General features: G+C 45.4%; 1 protein-coding gene and 1 long non-coding RNA gene across 12 annotated transcripts in view; one reads left to right on the top strand and one right to left on the bottom strand.

Moving 5' to 3' along the window:
• PTPRM (protein tyrosine phosphatase receptor type M) overlaps positions 1-19,963 on the top strand; it is a 598,091-nt gene that overhangs the window by 517,191 nt on the left and 60,937 nt on the right. For all 11 annotated transcript variants that reach the window (XM_064150185.1, XM_064150178.1, XM_064150183.1 and 8 more), the window contains 2 exons: positions 1,099-1,175; positions 5,582-5,618. In XM_064150185.1, the coding sequence (XP_064006255.1) occupies positions 1,099-1,175; positions 5,582-5,618 (114 nt within the window). The remainder of the gene's footprint in view (positions 1-1,098; positions 1,176-5,581; positions 5,619-19,963) is intronic.
• The window catches only part of LOC135178858 (uncharacterized), an 83,602-nt gene continuing 75,171 nt past the window's right edge, over positions 11,533-19,963 (bottom strand). The window contains exon 4 of the long non-coding RNA XR_010303763.1: positions 11,533-11,786. This is a non-coding gene — a long non-coding RNA (uncharacterized LOC135178858). The remainder of the gene's footprint in view (positions 11,787-19,963) is intronic.

Raw genomic sequence — 19,963 nt, forward strand, 5'->3', positions numbered from 1 at the left:
TCATATCTGCACACCTTTTGAACACCTCCAGAGGTGGTGACTTCACCACATCCCTGGGCTAGCCTCCAGCACTTCTGAGTCACTGCTGTGGTGTCATAAAGGAAATGAGGCAGCTGACAAGAAAAGAACTCATGCAGTGGTGGTTTGGATCAGAAAAACGTTTGCATCCTTCTGGGTTGATATGGATGGCCACAGTGGAGCAAAATTCAGTGGCAAAACCATCATCTGACTGCTTGGGTTTTGTCATTGCTTCATTTTGCTTTCCCCCTTGATGAAAGCATAATGAGCTTTCTCCACAAACTGTGAGGTGGTAATTTTGCCTTCTAGAATGACTTTGACTTACTTTGAGCAGTGCAGAATCACAGCATTTAGCATTTCCCAAAGGCTAAACTTTTGACAACGTAATGTCATGTATTTTATTGACAGAAGGGGAGGGTGTCAAGGCAAAAAGTCCTCACATAACTACAAGGGATTTCACATTGGAAATATTTAAGGTGTTCAGTCTGAAAATCAGAATGGATTTGAACCATCTAAATGACTGAAATGAGGATTAAGTGTAGATATGCTGGGTTTGCAGACAACGTGGTGAAAGGTCTGGAAAATAAGTGCTCTGAGGAGTGGCTGAAGAAACTGGGAAGAGAGGCTGAGGGGAAATCTCATTGCTGTCTACAGCTCCCTGAAAAGAGGTTGTAGTGAGGTGGGGGTTGGTCTGTTCTCCTTAGTATCAGGTGACAGAAGAGGAGATGGCCTGAAATTGTGACAAAGGAGGTTTAGACTGGATGTTAGAAAAAATTTCTTGACTGAAAGGGTCTTCAGACATAGGAATAGGTTGCCCAAGGAGGTGGTGGAGTCGCCATCCCTAGAGCTGTTCAAGAAATGAGTGAATATGGCACTTTGAGACACAGTTTAATGGCCATAGTGGTCTTAGGTTAATGGTCAGACTCAGTAACCCTAAAGGTTCTACGGTGCTAAAGCCAAGCATCAAGTTGCAAAAGCTGAGGAGTTTTCTTTGACTTCAAAGTAATACTTTGATGGAAGTTTTGTTACTGGATATGCCTCTAATGACTTTTTTTTTCCTCTCCATTGTTGCTGTTTCAGATGATCACTCCCGAGTGAGGCTGCAGCCCATTGAAGGAGAGACGAGTTCGGATTACATCAATGGGAATTATATCGATGTGCGTATGCCGGCGTAGTCAGCAAACCTAACCTTGTGTTCAGCTCTGCTTATTCTCACTTTAGTCACAGTCTCTAATAGGCATCACAGCTAATATCAGCTACTAAACATTGTTGGTAGGTGCTATCTTTGGAAGCCAGGTGTACACTGAAGGGTAATAACAAATGAGAAACAAAAAAAGAGCCTGAAAGGTTTTGTCAATCAGCAAATGAAAGGACTCTCTCCTCTAACTGCCACCAGATTGAAACCTTGCCAGCACCACTGTATGGCTACTTTGCCTGCTGGTGCTTCTGTGGGCTAACAAAACATTATTTTCACTTTCTGTCAACAGCTTGGCATCATTCCACATTTAAAAGAAAGCTGCTTGCATATTAATGTGACAAAACTCTGTAATGCCTAATGCAGAGATTTGCAATCTCTTGTCATCTCTGCACTTTTAAGTCGCCTTCAAAGTACGTTCTGCAGCTGTTAACCAGTGCCTCTAATGCAAGCAAGACATTTCATTAAATATGTAAGCTGTTTAATTATTGAAGGTGGCTTCTTTGTTCATCCTGCAGCGTGTTAACTTAATGTTTTACATTAGAATAAATTCTTTAGGAGACAAGGTGGTTTTGGTTGACAGAATGAACTCGAAAGTAGGATTGGAAATCATTAGAAAGTCAATAGTATCTAAAGCCAGGTATCTCTGGATGGCAAAGGTAATAATCTTGCTGCTTAACATGGGTGCTGGATGCTAGGCTGTGGCAAACAAGTGTTTCTTCGTAGCAATCTCTGCCTGATAAAGATTTCTTGTTCGGAAGTGTAGTCTTTAAAAGATGGTGTCACAGTTTATAGCTGAAACAGGAATGCAACTGATGTTTTTTTCTCCTTGAAGACCTAGATCTATAGAAAAAGAGTAGGTGCTTCCATTGCAGCAGTGTGAAGTTGTAATGCTCTGAAGAGATCTCCTTCCATTGTTTTTTATCAGCATGTTTAAGAATTCAGTTATGCTTACATTTCTGCTCAGCCCCTTGCTTTTAGAAAGAATAACACACTCACCAAGAGGTAAAGGCACATACCACAGAACCTTAGTGCTTGGAAGGGACCTCCAGAGATCATCCAGTCCAACCCCCCACCAAAGCAGGACCTCCTAGGGTAGTTCACACAGGAATGCATCCAGGCAGGTTTTGATAGTCTCCAGAGAAGGAGACTCCATAACCTCTCTGGGCAGCCTGCTCCAGGACTCCATCATCCTGACCATAAAGAAGTTTCTCCTCATGTTGAGGTGAAAGCTTCTGTGTTCCATTTTGCAATGTCCAGGAGGAGCTGTGGCTGTTCAGGAGATGGGAATGATTTGACAACAAGCCCTGTCCCAGGAATATGACCCTGGCTCCCTGTGCCTCCCAGATCTGCCACACCTTGTACTCATGAGTCTGAAACACTTCTTATTGCCAACATGATGGATGTTGACAGCATCAAATGTCTGGAGCCTGTTACATATCCCTCTAAACTCTGAAGGGAATAATCACACATGAAATAATGTAGGAAGCTCACACTGTGATCCTAGATTTGAATTTGCTTTCACATTTTCTCCAGCATCGAGGGTTGTTCTCATTCTTAGGCTACTAGTGTGTGTCAGATTTTGATCTGACTCCAAAATATTAAAAGATGGTGAAGAATGAGGACTTGGACCATACAGTCTGATGTAATGTGATAGCTACGTGAGACAGCTACACAGCAATCTGGTTTTTTTCCCTTATGGAAATACAAAGGAATGAAGAGATTGTGGTCTTGAAAGAAACAGTGTCTGAGAACCAAAAAATTCTCTCCCACATCCTCAGCAGGATCTCAAAGCTTGGAGGACTTCAGACATGTTGCAAACATAACTCTATCACAAAACAATTTTATTTTGTTGTTTATAATCTTCCAAATCAGGTTTCCATTTGAAATACCTGTTTTCTGCTACAGAAGCAGCTGCAGATTTACTCATGCCAGTACAAGAATCATAGAATCAAGCACGGTGGAAGAGACTTCCAAGATCATCCAGGCCAACCTAGCACCCAGTCCTATCCAGTCAACTAGACCATGGCACTAAGTGCCTCAGCCAGGCTTTTCTTCAACACCTCCAGGGACAGCGACTCCGCCACCTCCCTGGGCAGCCCATTCCAATGCCAATCACTCTCTCTGCCAACAACTTCCTCCTAACATCCAGCCTAGACCTTGCCTGGCACAGCGTGAGACTGTGTCCCCTTGTTCTGTTGTTGTTTGCCTGGCAGAAGAGACCAACCGCCACCTGGCTATAATGTCCCTTCAGATAGTTGTAGACAGCAATGAGGTCTGCCCTGAGCCTCCTCTTCTGCAGGCTGCACACCCCCAGCTCCCTCAGCCTCTCCTCACAGGGCTGTGCTCCAGGCCTCTCACCAGCTTCGTCACCTTTCTCTGGACACGTTCCAGGACCCTGTTTACTAAGGTCTGTAGTGATACGATGAGGGACAATGGCTGTAGAGAAGAATAGATTTAGATACAATGTTAGAGACAAACTCTTTACAATGAGGGTAGTGGAACGCTGGAAAAGGTTGCCCAGAAGATATTTGATGCTCCATCCTTGGAGATATTCAAAGTGAGGCTCAAGAGGGCTCTGAGCAACCTGATCTTATGAAATATGTCCCTGCTCACTGCATGGGGTTGGATTAGATGGCCTTTGGAGGTCCATTCCAACCCAGACCGTTCTGTGATCCTATTAGGACAGTTGCCAGAATAAAGCTGTTCATGAGGGACATCACCATCACAGAAACCAGGACATTCCCTCAGAAAAAGCAGAGGCAAAATGGTTATGCTGTATTTTTGTCCCATGTGGGTTTTTTTCACTGGAAAACAGCAACATTCAATCCCAGCTACTAGGGATATTAGATAACACATGGCAGGGGAAAAATAAAGTAACTGTGTGACTATCTGAGCACTTCTTGGTTTATAGACTCCCCAGTAAAGGAACCAAGTCTGCTATTCTTGTTCTTCTTGTAATGATCAAGATGTCTTCAGCTGTTTTGGTTGTTTCCCACCCTGCATTGCTTGCTCTTCTACAAAGAAATTGTAATGGCATGCAAGCTGCAGCTCTAAGTTCCTCCTGTTGGTGACTGAAAACCATTATCAAAAGATTAACACTGACAGAACTGAGTTTATCAACTGAGTGTGTGATCTAAACTTTTAGTGGCCCTCCCATCACATCAGAAGCTCAAATACTATCAAAACCATAGAGTCATCAAATGGTTTAGGTTGGAAGGGACCTCAAAGCTCATCCAGTTCCAAATCCCCACCATAAGCAGGGACACCTCCCTCTAGAACAGGTAGCTCAAGGCCTCATCCAACCTGGCCTTGAACACCTTCAGGGAGGGAGTAGGCACAATCTCCCTCGGCAACTGTCCCAGTGTCTCACCACCCTCACTAGAAATAACTTCTTCCTAACATCCAGTTTAAATCTCCCCTCTTCCAGTTTAAACTCATTACTCCTCAACCTGTCATTACAAGACCTTGTAAACAGCCCCTCCTCAGCCCTCCTGTAGGCTCCCTTCAGATATTGGAAAGCTACTCCAAGGTCTCCTTGAAGCCTTCTCTTCTGCAAGCTGAAGAGCTTCAATTCTCTCAGCCTGTCCTCATAGCAGAGCTGCTGCAGCCCTCGGAGCATCTCTGTGGCCTCCTCTGGACTCACTCCAAGAGTTGCGTGTCCTTCCTAAATGGCACTGTTCCCTATCAGCAGCCTATTCAGTGCCACAAAGAATCCATAGGGTATTAAGTCTTTATAGCATGGCCAACTTAAGCTGTTCTTGTCATCAGAGAGAAACAGAATTGGTGTGTGCTCATCCCATTTAGATGTGAACAGATGTCTTTGCACCAAACCATTTAGTCAAAGAATTCACCCTTTTTACCCTCCACAGGTAACAAACCACAGCAGACAGAGTGAGCACCTCCCCTTCTGGATGCACATCCAGCATTCTTTAGCTGTCAAAAAAAAAAGGGGGGGGGATGGGGGTGGGAATTGGCTTTGCACTCAGTAGCTTGGAGATACAGCTCAGTCTCTGTAAGCATCTGATGCCATTAACTGCAAGTGCTAGAGAGGGTTTCACACTGTTCATTTGCAACAAAGCCAACAAGGGACTGAAAGAACATATTACTGCTGTCCCCTAATGTACAGAGCTGAAGCTTAAGTGTCTTGCAGAAAACACATTTGGGTTGTTTTGTTTCTTTTTGTTCTGCTTCTCCTTTGCACTACCCTCAGTGAAAAGAACTTTTTAATCTAATACATTATCTCTGCCATTGTGATTTTCACTGAATAATACCTTAAATGAAATTTCACAGCAACATAGCCAAGGTTTATCATACTTACATTTCTTTTTTTTCCTCTTTTTTTTTGTTTTGTTCAATTTCTTTCAGGGCTATCATAGACCAAATCACTACATTGCTACACAAGGTAAGTTTATTACCCTTTATTGTTGGTTATATGATGTTAAAAGGTTTTGTCACTTGGATTACACTTTATACTCTTTGATACGGGTTCTTGCCACAGTCAATATCCAGGGCAGAGCAGGCTCAATCACTTAGGTACAAAGGACCCAACTGAATTATTATCTCATTTCCTGGTCTGTCAAGTAAGCCATCCTTTACCTTTGTGTTCAGCTAGGGTTTGGGTCAAAAAAGCAAAATCTGTGTGTTTTGGCAGAGGTTGCTCTATGTGTTGCTACTCCTGAAAAAAATAGGAATAAGTCATGGTAGAAACAGATATTCAGCATAATATTCAGAGATGTGTCATGGAAATGGATGATAATTGTTCAGTGATGATCAGGCATCAGGTCCTTAAAATGCCAAAGCACTTCAGTTAACAAATTGTGATGGAAGGCCCAAAGATACTACACTTGCAAAAGGATCTAGAGAGACAATTCTGCAGTTTGTCATTTAAAAGTCTGCTTGTGAACAAGGACTTAATCCTTAGCCAGCACCCAAATTAATCTCCATGTTTTTAACTTGTCCCCAAAGACTTTATCTGCCCATTCTGATGCATTCCCGTTTATTTTTTGGTCCAGCTCAGAACTGAAAAGTTAAATCCAGCTGGCAGCTGATCACAAGTGGTATTCCTCAGGGCTCAGTGTTGGGACCACTTCTGTTTAATATCTTTATTGATGACCTTGATGCAGACACAGAGTGTGGCAGCAGTAAGTTTGCAGATGACACCAAGTTGGGTGGCAGTGTTGATCTGCAGGAGAGTAGGGAGCCTCTAGGTTGGATGGATGGGCCAATGTTAATGGCATGAGCTTTGACAAGGCACGTGCCAGGTCTTGCACTTGGGCCACAACAACCCCAAGCAATGCTACAAGCCTGAGGCAGTGTGGCTGGAAAGCTGCCCAGCTGAAAGGGACCTGAGGGTTGTAATAGGCAAACAATTCAATATGAGCAGGCAGAGTGCCCAGATGGCAAAGAAAGCCAATGGCATCCTGGCTGGGATTAGAAATGCTGTGTCCAGCAGGAGCAGGGAAGTGATTGTCCCCTTGGACTCTGCTTTACCGAGACCACACCTCGGGTATTGTGTTCAGTTTTGGGCACCTCATTACCAGAGGGATATGGATGTGCTGGAGCAAGTGCTGAGGAGAGCAATGAAGCTGGAGCATCTACCACCTGTATGACCTCTGTCCATGTCTCCCCCTCTCAGTGGTGACATTCCTTCCTTCTAGCTAGTCTAAACCTCCCCCTTTTTATTTAAAATCATTACCCCTTGTCCTATCAGGACAGACCCTGCTAGAATGATTGTGTCTCCAAGCCTGGAGGTGTCTCTGCCCATGGCAGGGTGGGTGGAACTAGATGATCTTTAAGGTTTCCTCCAACCTGAACCATTCTATAATTCTGTGATCAATGCAGCCCAACAGTTGAGCTGCTCATGTAGTTCCTTTGCTGTCTACTTTACATCACTCTTTAAATAACTTTCCCCCTTCTCCCATTTCTCCTCCACCGTAGCTATCTCAGGAGCTCAAGCCTATTGTTCTTTGAAGGAAGATGTCATTATGTTGAGTCAGCCCAAAATCTCTGAGGAGGCAGAATGATTGATATTTAATTTTCTGATGTTCTTCTTAAGCAGCATTCAACATACCAAGTGTTAATGAGCAAATATAATTGTTTGAAGGGAAGAAGTGGCAAATTTAATCAGTTTGTAATAGACTTCCAATCTGCTTTTAACAGAGCTGGGAGCTGCATAATCACCTGTTTATTAAAGTGTTTCTGTCTCCCATACTAACCAGAGTTTGACAGAGACAGGCATCTCTCCACCTTGGCATTCATACCATCCTGCTGCTAAATTGAATTAGGGGAAGGAATACTTTTTTGAAAAGGCTTATGTAATTGAGGCTTTCTCAACTAATCATCCCAAAAAAAAAAAAGCAACCAGGTTTTACTTCCATTTCAAGAGTGTGCCAGTTCATTTCTATGATTAACATCAATCTCCCTTTATGTGATAAGCCTAATGCCAGTGGTAGACTGAAACTGCAGCTAATGAAGACTTCTGGTGATCTGCTCTAACTGGCATCAACAGATGGGATCCACACCTGAGTCACCATGATTAAAAAGAGTCCCTCTTCTGCAGCCAGCGCATGGGGTCGTGCAGAGCCAGCAAGCTGCTGCAGTCTAACACTCTCTGGGCTGTTTTATGTAACCCTGGTTCCCATGGATAGAATTCCTTCTTTTTTTTTAAGAAAAAGGAAAATGAAAAAGTGAAAGAAAAGGAAGGAAAAATAGAATTATAAAACCATAGAATCAAGCAGATAGGAAGAGACCTCCAAGATCATCCAGTCCGACCTAGCACCCAGCCCTAGCCAGTCAACTAGACCATGGCACTAAGTGCCTCAGCCAGGCTTTGCTTCAACACCTCCAGGGACGGTGCCTCCACCACCTCCCTGGGCAGCCCATTCCAATGCCAATCACTCTCTCTGACAACAACTTCCTCCTAACATCCAACCTAGACTTCCCCTGGCACAACTTGAGACTGTGCCCCCTTGTTCTGTTGCTGTTTGCCTGAGAGAAGAGGCCAACTCAACCACCTGGCCACAGCCTCCCTTCAGGTAGTTGTAGACAGCAACGAGATCACCCCTGAGCCTCCTCTTCTGCAGGCTGCACACCCCCAGCTCCCTCAGCCCTTCCTCATAGGGTTTGTGTTCCAGGCCCCTCAGCAGCTTTGTTGCCCTTCTCTGGACATGTTCCAGCACCTCAATATCTCTCTTGAATTGAGGGGCCCAGAACTGGACACAGTACTCAAGGTGTGGCCTGACCAGTGCTGAGTACCGGGGAAGAAAAACCTCCCTTGTCCTACTGCCACACTGTTCCTGATCCAGGCCAGGCTGCCCTTGGCTTTCTTGGCCACCTGGGCACACTGCTGGCTCATCTTCAGCCTATTATCTACCAGTTCCCCCAGGACCCTTTCTGCCTGATAGCAGAATTTGTACTCTTGTTCCATTTATTGATTTCTTTCTTGCCATGAGTTAGGTAATCAGTTCTTTTTAACCAGGTCATTTAATGGCAATGTTAGGTCAAATATCTGTATGGTAGCTAAACACACTGTTTCATGCTATCAACACCATTGATAACCACCTGAAGATGAGCCAATGTGTGCTCAAGTGGCCAAGAAGAGCAGCAGCATGCTGGCTTGGATCAGCAATAGTATGACCAGGGCAGTGACTACCCTGTACTCAGCACTGGTGAGGCCACACCTCAAATACCAGATTCAGTTTAGGACCTCTCACTCCAAGGACCATACAGAGCTCTACATATGCTCTACTGTGTGCTCAAGGACTATAAGGTGCTGAAGTCTGTTCAGACAAGGGCAAGAAAGATGGTGAAGGGTCTGGAGGATAGGAGTGGCTGAGAGGACCAGAGATGTTCATCCTGGAGGAAGGGATGCTGAGACCTTCTCACTCTCTACAACTGCCTGAAAGAAGATTTAGGTCAGTCTTTTCTCCCAGGTAACAAGTGATAGGGTAAGAAGAAATGGCCTCAAGTTGTACCAGAGGAGATTTAGGTTGGACATTAGGAAAAATTTCTTTTGTGAAAGGCTTGTCAAGCCCTGGAACAGGCTGCCCAGGGCAGTGGTGAAGTCTCCATCCCTGGAGTGATTTAAAAGCCATGTAGATGTGGCGAGGTGGTGGAGTCGCCGTCTCTGGGGCAGTTCAAGGCAGGATTGGACGTGGCACTTGGTGCCATGGTCTAGCCTTGGGCTCTGTGGTAAAGGGTTGGACTTGATGATCTGTGAAGTCTCTTCCAACCTTGGTGATACTGTGATGATTCAGTGGTGACCTGGCAGAGCTGAACCAATTATTTGACTTGGTGATCTTTAAAGTCTTTCTAACCAAAACAATTCTATGAATCTATTTGAAAATGATTTGTGGAAGCACTTCAGAACATGTCTCAATGACTGCAAAAAGTTATTCTTGAAAATAAAGCAGCTTTTTTTTTACAACTACCTGAAGGGAGGTTGTAGCCAGGTGGGGTTGGCCTCTTCTGCCAGGCAAGCAGCAATAGAACAAGGGGACACAGTCTCAAGTTGTGCCAGGGGAGGTCTAGGCTGGATGTTAGGAGGAAGTTGTTGCCAGTGAGAGTGATTGGCATTGGAATGGGCTGCCCAGGGAGGTGGTGGAGGCACCATCCCTGGAGGTGTTGAAGCAAAGCCTGGCTGAGGCACTTAATGCCATGGTCTAGTTGACTGGCTAGGGCTGGGTGCTAGGTTGGCCTGGATGATCCTGGAGGTTGCTTCCAACCTGCTTGATTGTATGATTCTGTGGTTTAGGTATAAAAGCCCAGCACAGCCTTTCAACCTCTTTTTGTCTGCATGCAGCTACAAAGCAAATGCTGAAATGTTTCACTTTGGGTATTGCTGGTTATGAAGACAGACGTCAAGCCAAGTTTCAGCCAGAAGGAGTTTTAAAGTCCTGAAACAATAAATATTTAGAATGGAAATGTTTACTGCCTTCAGTAGAGCAGCATAAACTTGCCACCATAATAACCCCTTTCAGATTCCTTCTCTTTTCTGCAAAATATGTCTTTTTTTCTTCCACACACCACTGTATATGTTGTGTGAACATGTTAATAAGGGCTTTCAGAAACAAAAATACATTTTCTTTCAAACTGGAAGGTTCCTTTCAGGCATCTGAAGCAGAAATATTGCTTTGAATAATAACACTCTTAACTTTCTTGGCATGCTTTCTTTTTTGTCCTTTTTTTCTTTTCTTTTTGGTGGTTGTTTTTATGTTGCAGAAAGTTGTCAGAGATAGAGCAGTGTGGAACTTCCACACTTATCCCTACAGAGAAACTTTGGCTGCCGTGGTTTTAGCTCCCAGATGAAAATTCACACTTGGAATGACTTCAGGGAGAGTTGCAAAACAACAAAGGGAGATAGTTCCATGCAATAGTTCAGCTTTATAGATGCTGTCATTCCTGCACGTAGTCAGAATGATTTCCTAACACATATACATGATGCCATAACTGAATTGGTAGATTCAGGGAGAGCAGTGGATGTAGTCTACCTTGACCTTAGCCAGGCCTTTGACACTGTCTCCCATGGCATCCTAGTGAACAAGCTCAGGAAGTGTGGGATGGAAGAGCAGGCAGTGAGGTGGGTTAGGAACTGGTTGAAAGATAGTTCAAAGAGTAGTAATCAATGGTGCTAGGTCCTGCTGGAGAGCTGTATCCAGTGGAATCCCCCAAGGATCAGTGCTGGGTCCAGTCCTGTTCAACATCTTCATCAATTGACATTGATGAGGGGACAGACAGACAGAGTCTGCTCAGCAAGTTTGCTGATGACACCAAACTGGAAGGCTTGGCTGATACAGCTGAAGGCTGTGTGGCCACCCAGCAAGACCTGGACAGACTGAGAGCTGGGCACAGAGGAATGAAATGAGGTTCAACAAGGACAAGTGCAGAGTCCTGCATCTGGAGAGGAATAATAAACTGCAGCAGTACAGGCTGGGAGGTGATCTGCTGGAGAGCAGCCCTGTGGAGAGGGACCTGGGGGTCCTGGTGGATAACAAATTAACCATGGCACAGCAATGTGCCCCTGTGGCCAAGAAGGCCAATAGGATCTTGGGGTGTATTAAGAAGAGTGTGTCCAGCAGATCAAAGGAGGTTCTCCTCCCCCTCTACTCTGCCCTGCTGAGACCTCATCTTGAGTACTGCATTCAATTTTAGGCTCGCCAGTTTAAGAGGGACAGGGATCTGCTGGAGAGGGTCCACGGGAGGGCTACAAGGATGATTAGGAGACTGGAGGGCATGGCAACGTTCCCTCACAACCAGGACCTTGGGGAAAAATGAAAGAAGGAAGTAGCCAAAATGAACTCATCTTTTTAAGCCAGAGAATAGTGATGATTTTATTACATCCTGATGGTTATGATTGACTCAACATGAAAATAGAAAGGAGAAATTGGAAAGAGTAATTAGCTTCTTTTGTCCATTCCCTGAGGAACCTTCTACTGAAGGGGATAAAATGATCTTCATCTTCTCATCCATCATCAGAATTGATTCTGCTTTACAAGCTGATATGTAGAACCCAGTCCAAGAAGTCAATTACCTAAGATTTTTTGAGTAGCAGATACTACAGGCAGCATGTTTTCTGCAAAACAAATGTGGGATCTGTGAGTCTTCCCAAACTCAGATGGACAATTTAGAATGAGTGATTAACAGGTATCAGTACTTCCATGATGCAAATCACTTTTACTGAGAAGAATCATAGAATCAAGCAGGTTGGAAGCAACCTCCAAGATCATCCAGGCCAACCTAGCACCCAGCCCTATCCAGTCAACTAGACCACGGCACTAAATGTCTCATCCAGTCTTTGCTTCAACACCTCCAGGGACGGTGACTCCACCACCTCCCTGGGCAGCCCATTCTAATGCCAATCACTCTCTCTGCCAACAACTGCCTCCTAACATCCAGCCTAGACCTCCCCAGGCACAATTTGAGACTGTGTCCCTTTATTCTGTTGCTGCTTGCCTGGCAGAAGAGACCAACCCCACCTGGCTACAGCCTCCCTTCAGGCAGTTGTAGACAACAAGGAGGTCCCCCTTGAGCCTCCTCTTCTCCAGGCTGCACACCCCCAGCTCCCTCAGCCTCTTCTCACAGGGCTGTGTTCCAGGCCCCTCACCAGCTTTGTCACCCTTCTCTGGACACCTTCCAGCACCTCAACATCTCTCTTGCATTGAAGGGCCCAGAACTGGACACAGCACTCAAGCTAAATCAGCTTTCTTCTTGAAAAACATTGATTCTAAACTGAAGTTTTCTGTGTGCTGCTTTTACAAAGGCAATTCAGGTTCAAACTGTGAGCACTGTGAACTCAGATAGAGAAAAATACCTTAGGCTGCTACTTGGTCTTATAGAATCATAGAATCGTTAAGGTTGGAAAGGATCTATAGGATCATCAAGTCTAACTGAATCAATTTGACTTGTATCTCACTTTCTCAGGTGAGTCACCTACCATTGTCCTGATCTGCTTGACTGTAATTAATCACTTAAATATCTGTAGGGTACAGAGAGGAACTTCTAGACTGGTTTATTGGGGTTTGGTTGTGATTTCCTACATTTAAGAAAAGGAGAATCAGCATTCTTGACCAGGTGGGCAAGGTTGGCCAGCAGCATCCCAGCTTGGATCAGCAAAAGTGTGGCCAGCAGGACCAGTGACTTGATTGTCTCTCTGTACTCAGCATTGCTGATGCCACACTTCAAATACTGGGTTCAGTTTTGGGACACTGAGATGCTGGAGTGTGTCCTGAGAAGGGCAACAAAGCTGGTGAAGGGTTTGGACCATGAGTCTTGTGAGGAGTGACTGAGGGAACTGGGGTTGTTTAGCCTAGAGAAAAGGAGACTGAGGGGACACCTCACTCTCTACAACTCCCTTATGTTGCTTCTCTCAAGTGACAGAAGATTAGGAAAGAGAAATTGGCCTCAAGTTGCACCAGGGAAGGTTTAGGTTGGATATTAATAACAACTTCTTCCTCAAAAGGCTTGTCAAGCCCTGGGGCAGGCTGCCCAGGGAAGTGCTGGAGTCCCAGTCCCTAGAGGGACTGAAAAGCCATGTAGATGTGGTACTGAGGAACACGTTTTAGTGGTTAACTTGATGAGTTGGATTTGATCATCTGAAAGGTCTTTTCCAACCAAAGCAGCTCTATGATTCTGTATGTGACCAGTAGAACTGTGTAGACAGCTTTAAGCTGCCTTCAGCCCTGCCTGATCTCAGGCCATCTGAATAAATTTGGACCACCTCTGTTGCTGACATCTCCTCCTCTGCCATTCTGCAGAACTTCTGGGAGTAACCAAAAAGTGTTAGGGGGATTGCCTCTTTATTTTGGGGGGAAATGGTGTGACATTTACATTTTATTTTGTCAACACACAACAAACTGAGCTAGAATTGTAAATGTTGCCGTGGAGAAATGTCAGTCAATGCAGATGTGACACTTTATGAGATGGAAAGTTAGCTGTAGTGTTGGGAAATCATCTTAAACAGCCCCTGCCAGGAGTGAACAAATAAAATCTGGGTTCAGATTTGAAAGTATAATTGATAAATTGCTCTTAGAATGTGGTGGAAATACTAATATGGAGCAGGGACAGGGTGAGTGACCTGGGAGGTGGCATGTGGATCTGTTGGAAAGGGTCTAGAGGAGGGACACAAAGATGATCAGAGGCCTTGAATGCCTCTTGCCAGGCAGGCAGCAACAGAACAAGGGGACACAGTCTCAAGGTGTGCCAGGGGAGGTCTAGGCTGGATGTTAGAAGGAAGTTGTTGGCAGAGAGAGTGATTGGCATTGGAATGGGCTGCCCAGGGAGGTGGTGGAGTCACCGTCCCTGGAGGTGTTGAATCAAAGCCTGGCTGAGGCACTTAGTGCCATGGTCTAGTTGACTGGCTAGGACTGGGTGCTAGGTTGGACTGGATGATCTTGGAGGTCTCTTCCAACCTGGTTGATTCTGTGATTCTATGGTGGAGTCCTCATCCCTAGAGGTCTTTAAAAACCGCATGGATGTGGTGCTGAGGGACATGGTTTAGTGAGAGAGGTTTAGCAGAGAGTTTAAGGTGAGCTGTTGGACTTGATCTCAAAGTTCTCTTCCAGCCTCAACAGTTCTGTGCTTCTATGAAAATCCAAAGCATAAATGCCACATCCCCATGAAACTTCCTGGTTATGCACAGAATCCCTGCAGAATAGGGTCAGAGGAGATGACAGTAGGAGAAGTGATCCAGTTGATGGGTACATCTATATACACACACTTAAGGGAAAAAAAATATATATACATCTCAAAGTGATTATCCAGTTTTGTGAAAGAGCAATATTAAAGAAATCATTTGCTGGAATAATCAATGTTGGCAGTACTCAAAGGATATGTGGTTTTTAGCATCTCTATATTAAACTGGGAGTTTGGAATGAAGTGGGGTTTGTAATAGCTAGCTGTGAGACACTAGGGGAGGGAGCCTTGATTTGCTTGAGGATAGGAAGGCTCCACAGAGGGACCTGGACTGGTGGGCTGAAGCCAATTGTATGGGGTTCAACCAGGGCCAAGTGCTGGATCCTGCAATTAGGTCAAAATGACCCCCTAAATGCCCCAGACTTGGGGCAGAGTAGCTGCAAACTGCTTGGCAGAAAAGGCTTTAAAGGTGTCGGTCCAAATCCAGATGAACATGAGACAGCATTGTGACCAGATCTCCAAGAAGGCAAACAGCATCCTGGCTTGGATCAGGAATAGTGTAGCCAACAGGACCAGAGCAGTGATTGTTGCCCCTGTAGTCAGCACTAGTGAGGGCATACCTTGAGTCCTGGGTTCAGTTTTGAGTCCCTCGGCACAAGAATGGCATTGAGGTGTTGGAGTTGGTCTAGAGCAGAGCAACAAAGCTGCTGAAGTGCCTGGAGAACAGGGTTTGTGAGGAGCAGCTGAGGGAACTGGCATTGTTTAGCCTGGAGAAAAGGAGGTTCAGGAGAGACCTTCTCATTTTCTTCAACTCCCTGAGCAGAAATTGGAGCAAGGTGGTGTTGGTCTCTTCTCCATAGCAGCAAGTGATGGGACAAAAGGAAACAACCTCAAGTTATGCCAGGGAGGCTTAGATGAGATATTTGGTGAAACTTGCTCGTTGAACAGCTTGTCATGGCCTGAAACAGACTGTCCAGGAAGCTGGTTAAGTTGCCATCCCTGGAGGTGTTTATAAAGGCACAGAGATGTGGTGCTGAGGGACATGGTTTACCACCAGAACTGACAGTTAGATGATGGTTGGACTTGATCTGAAAAGTCTTTTCCAACCAAAGTAATTCCATGTTTCTATATTCCACAAACCAGCAGGGCTGTGTTTCATTAGCATACACTGCAAACAACATGTTACAAGTCAAATTCTTCTTATATCCTTTTTAGATTTAGAATGAGATGGGAGAGCACACATGGCAAAATTCTCCTCTCCTTCATCCTGGGCAAGATCTAATGCTGCCTCCTCTAAGTATCAGCGGAGCTGCTGTCGAAAGCCAGCCAAAGCAGGGGGCAGTCTCGTGGGAGCTATAGATAAAATTCCTCGGTGCACCTCAGTCACTTAGCAATTTAAACCTCGTTGAAAGCTAATGGGACTTGAAAGCACTTGGAAAATTTCATTTTGGGAGAGCCAATTTTCACACAGAGCAGCGTGCCGGCAGCGGGGGCTTGCTGCCCGGCCACCCCCAAGCAGGTAGGATTCAGTTTCTGCTTGAAACTCAGCCAGTTCCTATTCTCTCTGCTGTCCCTTGGCTGATAATGAGAGAAAGCTGTGGTTTTTTTTCCTGAGCAAACCCTCCTGCACCAGGCAGGATTTCTCCCAATAAAGCATTTCTGCTTGCTTTTTTAAGCAGCTTTTTTTCCTCCCCAGGAAATGTCAAGCTAACAAGATTCAGTGAGATCTGTTTCTTATTGACAATCCATCTACGGGGAGGAAATCATGAAAAGCACCATTTAAATTCATAGCTCAGCCCTGATTAACTCACTTGGGTACAGCTGAGGTGACTTGCTGGGGAACAGTGCTGCTGCATACTGGGGTTTGGTTTGTGTTGTAAGGTCACTTTGGTGCTAAAGGCCAAAAATCAGCAAGGAAAATACATGCTGGACAGTTTGCAGCTCAGAGATTCTGCATATGTTTGAAGTACACCACAGATTCTGAAGTCTAGGTTAAAACTGGTGTTAGGAGAAACAAGACAGGTTTTAATTTGATTGTGAATTGAGATGTGGTAGAATTCTTCCTTACAAAAAGGTGTTCCTTACAAAAAAGTTGGGAGGAAGTTCTTTACTGAGGGGGTGGTCAGGCACTGGCACAGGCTGCCCAGGGAGGTGGTGGAGTCATCACCCCTGGAGGTGTTTAAAAGGAGAGTGGATGTGGCACTTGAGGCTATGCTCTAGTGATGAAGGATGCTGGGATGAAGGTTGGACTGGCTGATCCAGGTGATCCTTTCCCACCAGAGCAATTCATAGTGATTAGATGTTGTGCTGAGGGATTTGGTGTAGTCAAGGACTTGTCAGTGTGGAACTAATGATTGGATTGCACTCGATGAGCTTGAAGGTGTGATGGTTTGGATGTTACCTGCCCCCCACACTTTAGAAATCACCCAGGTTAGACTCAGCCAGCTCTGGAAATATGAATGAAGCTTATATTTACAGCTAGCACAATATACAGGCAGATATTTACAGTATATACAGTTATAGACAGAAATATACAAGGTAAAAGGTAATACAGAAACACAACAGCCCTCCCAGAAATCTGAGTCCCCAGGAGGGGCTCACAACTGCCCTTCCACCTTCCCCCTACCCCTCTCAACCTCACCCCAGTCCCAAGGAAGAATGGAGGTTTGGCTAGGGGGGTTAGGAAACAAAGTGGATTAGTCAAAGAGACTAGAGAGAGATGCAGCTCAGCCAGATCCCCAGCAGAAGTGAGAGTGTGTTATCTATGTTTTGCTTTTATTTTTCTACATCTCAGCAAGCCTATGAGTGAAGTAGACATCCCCCTTGTTTTCCTTTCACAGCCTGTAATCTAGTTCTTCTCACCAAAACATTCTAACTAGCTTCAAACTAGCACAGAAGGCCTTTTCCAATCCGAGAAATCCTGTGATTCTGTGCTCTGCCTTCCCAGACTGAGTTTGTTACTGCTTCTGCAAACAAGTGGCTCATCTCTGAATCTATTGCCATGGAGGAATCAGTTAAATCAGGTTTAAATCGAGAGGAAGGGTTTTTTTTCCAACCCTCACATAAGAGTAGCCACAGCACCAGGTGTTCTTTAGGCTGATTCTATGATTCTATGATTGTCCTTGGATGCAGGAGGTAGCAGGGTTGGCCATGCAGTTAGGCAGCCACGTGGTTATCAGGACCAGAAGCAGCAAGGAGATGTGGCAAAGGCAAAGACAGGAGCAAAAGAGCAAACAGGAACTTGACTGCCTCTTAAATAGTGTGGTGGACAGGAATGGGAGTGGGGTAAACTGACGTGGGAGGTCCTCCCCCCAGGAATGGCCAGGTTTCCCTACCCACCTGGGGCCAGGTTTCCAGACCATTTCCTCCACCCCAAATAAACTTAACACAGAACAGCTTCCAATGAGGTACCCAAGAGTACAGAACTTAATGATGTGCCTGCAAATAAGATCTTTGGCACATTGCCTTATTGAGCAGGGGAAAGCAAGAACCCCATATTTCATTCAAGGGAGATGTTCCCTTGCCTGCAGTCAGTGATATTTATCATTTGAGGTAACATTTGGGGGTTGGACTAGGTGACCTTTAAAGGTCCTTCACAACCCAAACTATTCTATGATTTAACTACAGGGCTTTTTACATAACTTTGTCTGAAAGGGAGTTTTGTTCTTACCTCAGAATTCTACCATGATTAGAAGAGCAAAAACCATGCACTCATGGATGAGCAGATCACTGACTGGCAGACCATGAGTGACGCTGTCATTTGGCTTCCTCCTCTGAAATTCTCTCTAAGTTATCCCACTAACACCTGCTCTATCCCATTAAAGATGTAGTCTACCTGGACTTCAGCAAAGCCTTGGACACCATCTGCCAGAACAAACTCCTGGCAAAGCTGGCAGCTCATGGCTTGGACAGATTCACTCTGATATGGGTCAAGAACTGGCTGTAAGGCTGGGCCCAGAGAGTGGTGGTGAATGGTGCCACATCCAGTTGGCAGCTGTCACTAGTGGTGTGCCCCAAGGATCAGTGCTGGGCCCAGTCCTGTTCAATATCTTTATTGATGATCTGGACGAGGGGATTGAGTCCAGCATCATTAAGTTTGCAGATGACACCAAGCTAGGAGCAGGTGTGGAGCTGTTGGAAGGTAGGAGAGCCCTGCAGAGGGACCTGGACAGGCTGGATGGGTGGGCAGAGGCCAAGGGGATGAGATTTAACAAGGCCAAGTGCAGGGTTCTGCACTTTGGCCACAACAACGCCAAGCAGCACTACAGGCTGGGGACAGAATGTCTGGAGAGCAGCCAGGCAGAAAGGGACCTGGGGATGCTGGCAGATAGTAGCTGAAGATGAGCCAGCAGTGTGCCCAAGTGGCCAAGAGAGCCAATGGCATCCTGGCCTGTATCAGGAACAGTGTGGCCAGGAGGACAAGGGAGGTTATTCTGCCCCTGTACTCAGCACTGGTCAGGCCACACCTTGAGTGCTGTGTCCAGTTCTGGGCCCCTCAATTCAAGAGAGATGTTGAGATACTGGAATGTGTCCAGAGGAGGGCAACGAAGCAAAGAATGTCTGCACTGAGGTGTTCCCTCAAACAGCTACCCTTGTGTGGTCGAGTTGTAGGCCCCCACAAGAGCAAGCAGCAAGTTTTACTTCAGTAAAAAGCAAAGACAGTTATTGCTACTACAAAGTGCAATAACCATTAGGTGAGGAGACCATTTTATAACCTTCTCTTCATGCAGGGTGGATGTGTCTGCTGGCTGGAAGAAGGTTTATTGCACTCTTTTCAAGAAGGAATTTAACTCCTGTAGATATAAATCTTGCATCTTGTCAGCCTCCTGCCTCCATCAACACATGCTAATGGCTACCACTGCCCAGGCACTGTCCCTGGGGAGCCTTTAGAGCTTCAGGGTACCTGTTCATTTTCTGCACGTTTCTAGGTTTAGTATCTATCACTGAAATTGGTCTCGGTTGGACCGAACATTAGCTTGTGGATCTAACATTCTGCACTAGCAAAAGGGTTTAGAAGTGATTTGTTCCTTGTTTAAGCTGCTTGTTTTTCCAGCAGTTGAAAAAATGGCCTGTAGATTTACAAGTCCCACCCGAGTAAGTGCTGGGGACACTTCAGGCATCAGGCTTTACTTGTTTCTTTGTGTGTTTGCCTGCTTTCCTACGTCTGAACTCTTTTATCCTGCATTCTGAGCTGCTTTATCACACTGAATTGATCACACACCCCAGCAGCAACACCAGTTGTGAGAACTGGTGCTAAGGGACACGGTTTAGCACCAGACTTGGTAGAGAACAGTTGGACTCAATGATCTTAAAGGTCGTTTCCAACCGACACGATTTTATGATTCTCTATCTGAGCCTCACCGTAACAAGCAGAAATGGAGGCTCTAGAAAGCTCTGTGTGCAGAAGCAGCTCCCTAGGAATTCAAACCACTCTTAAAAGCTGCAGGATTTTCCATTTGCTAATATGTTTGCATCCCCTGTGCAGCAAGCAACAACTGCTGGTAACCCAGCTAATGGCTGTGATACGTACAACTGCTCATTCCTATGGAGCCTTTTCAATAATGCGTTTAATTAGCTTGGGGTTTGGAGGGTTGATTGCTTTTTCTTCTTTCCCCCTCT

The sequence above is a fragment of the Pogoniulus pusillus genome, chromosome 10 (assembly GCF_015220805.1).
Source record: "Pogoniulus pusillus isolate bPogPus1 chromosome 10, bPogPus1.pri, whole genome shotgun sequence".
NCBI lineage: Eukaryota > Metazoa > Chordata > Aves > Piciformes > Lybiidae > Pogoniulus > Pogoniulus pusillus.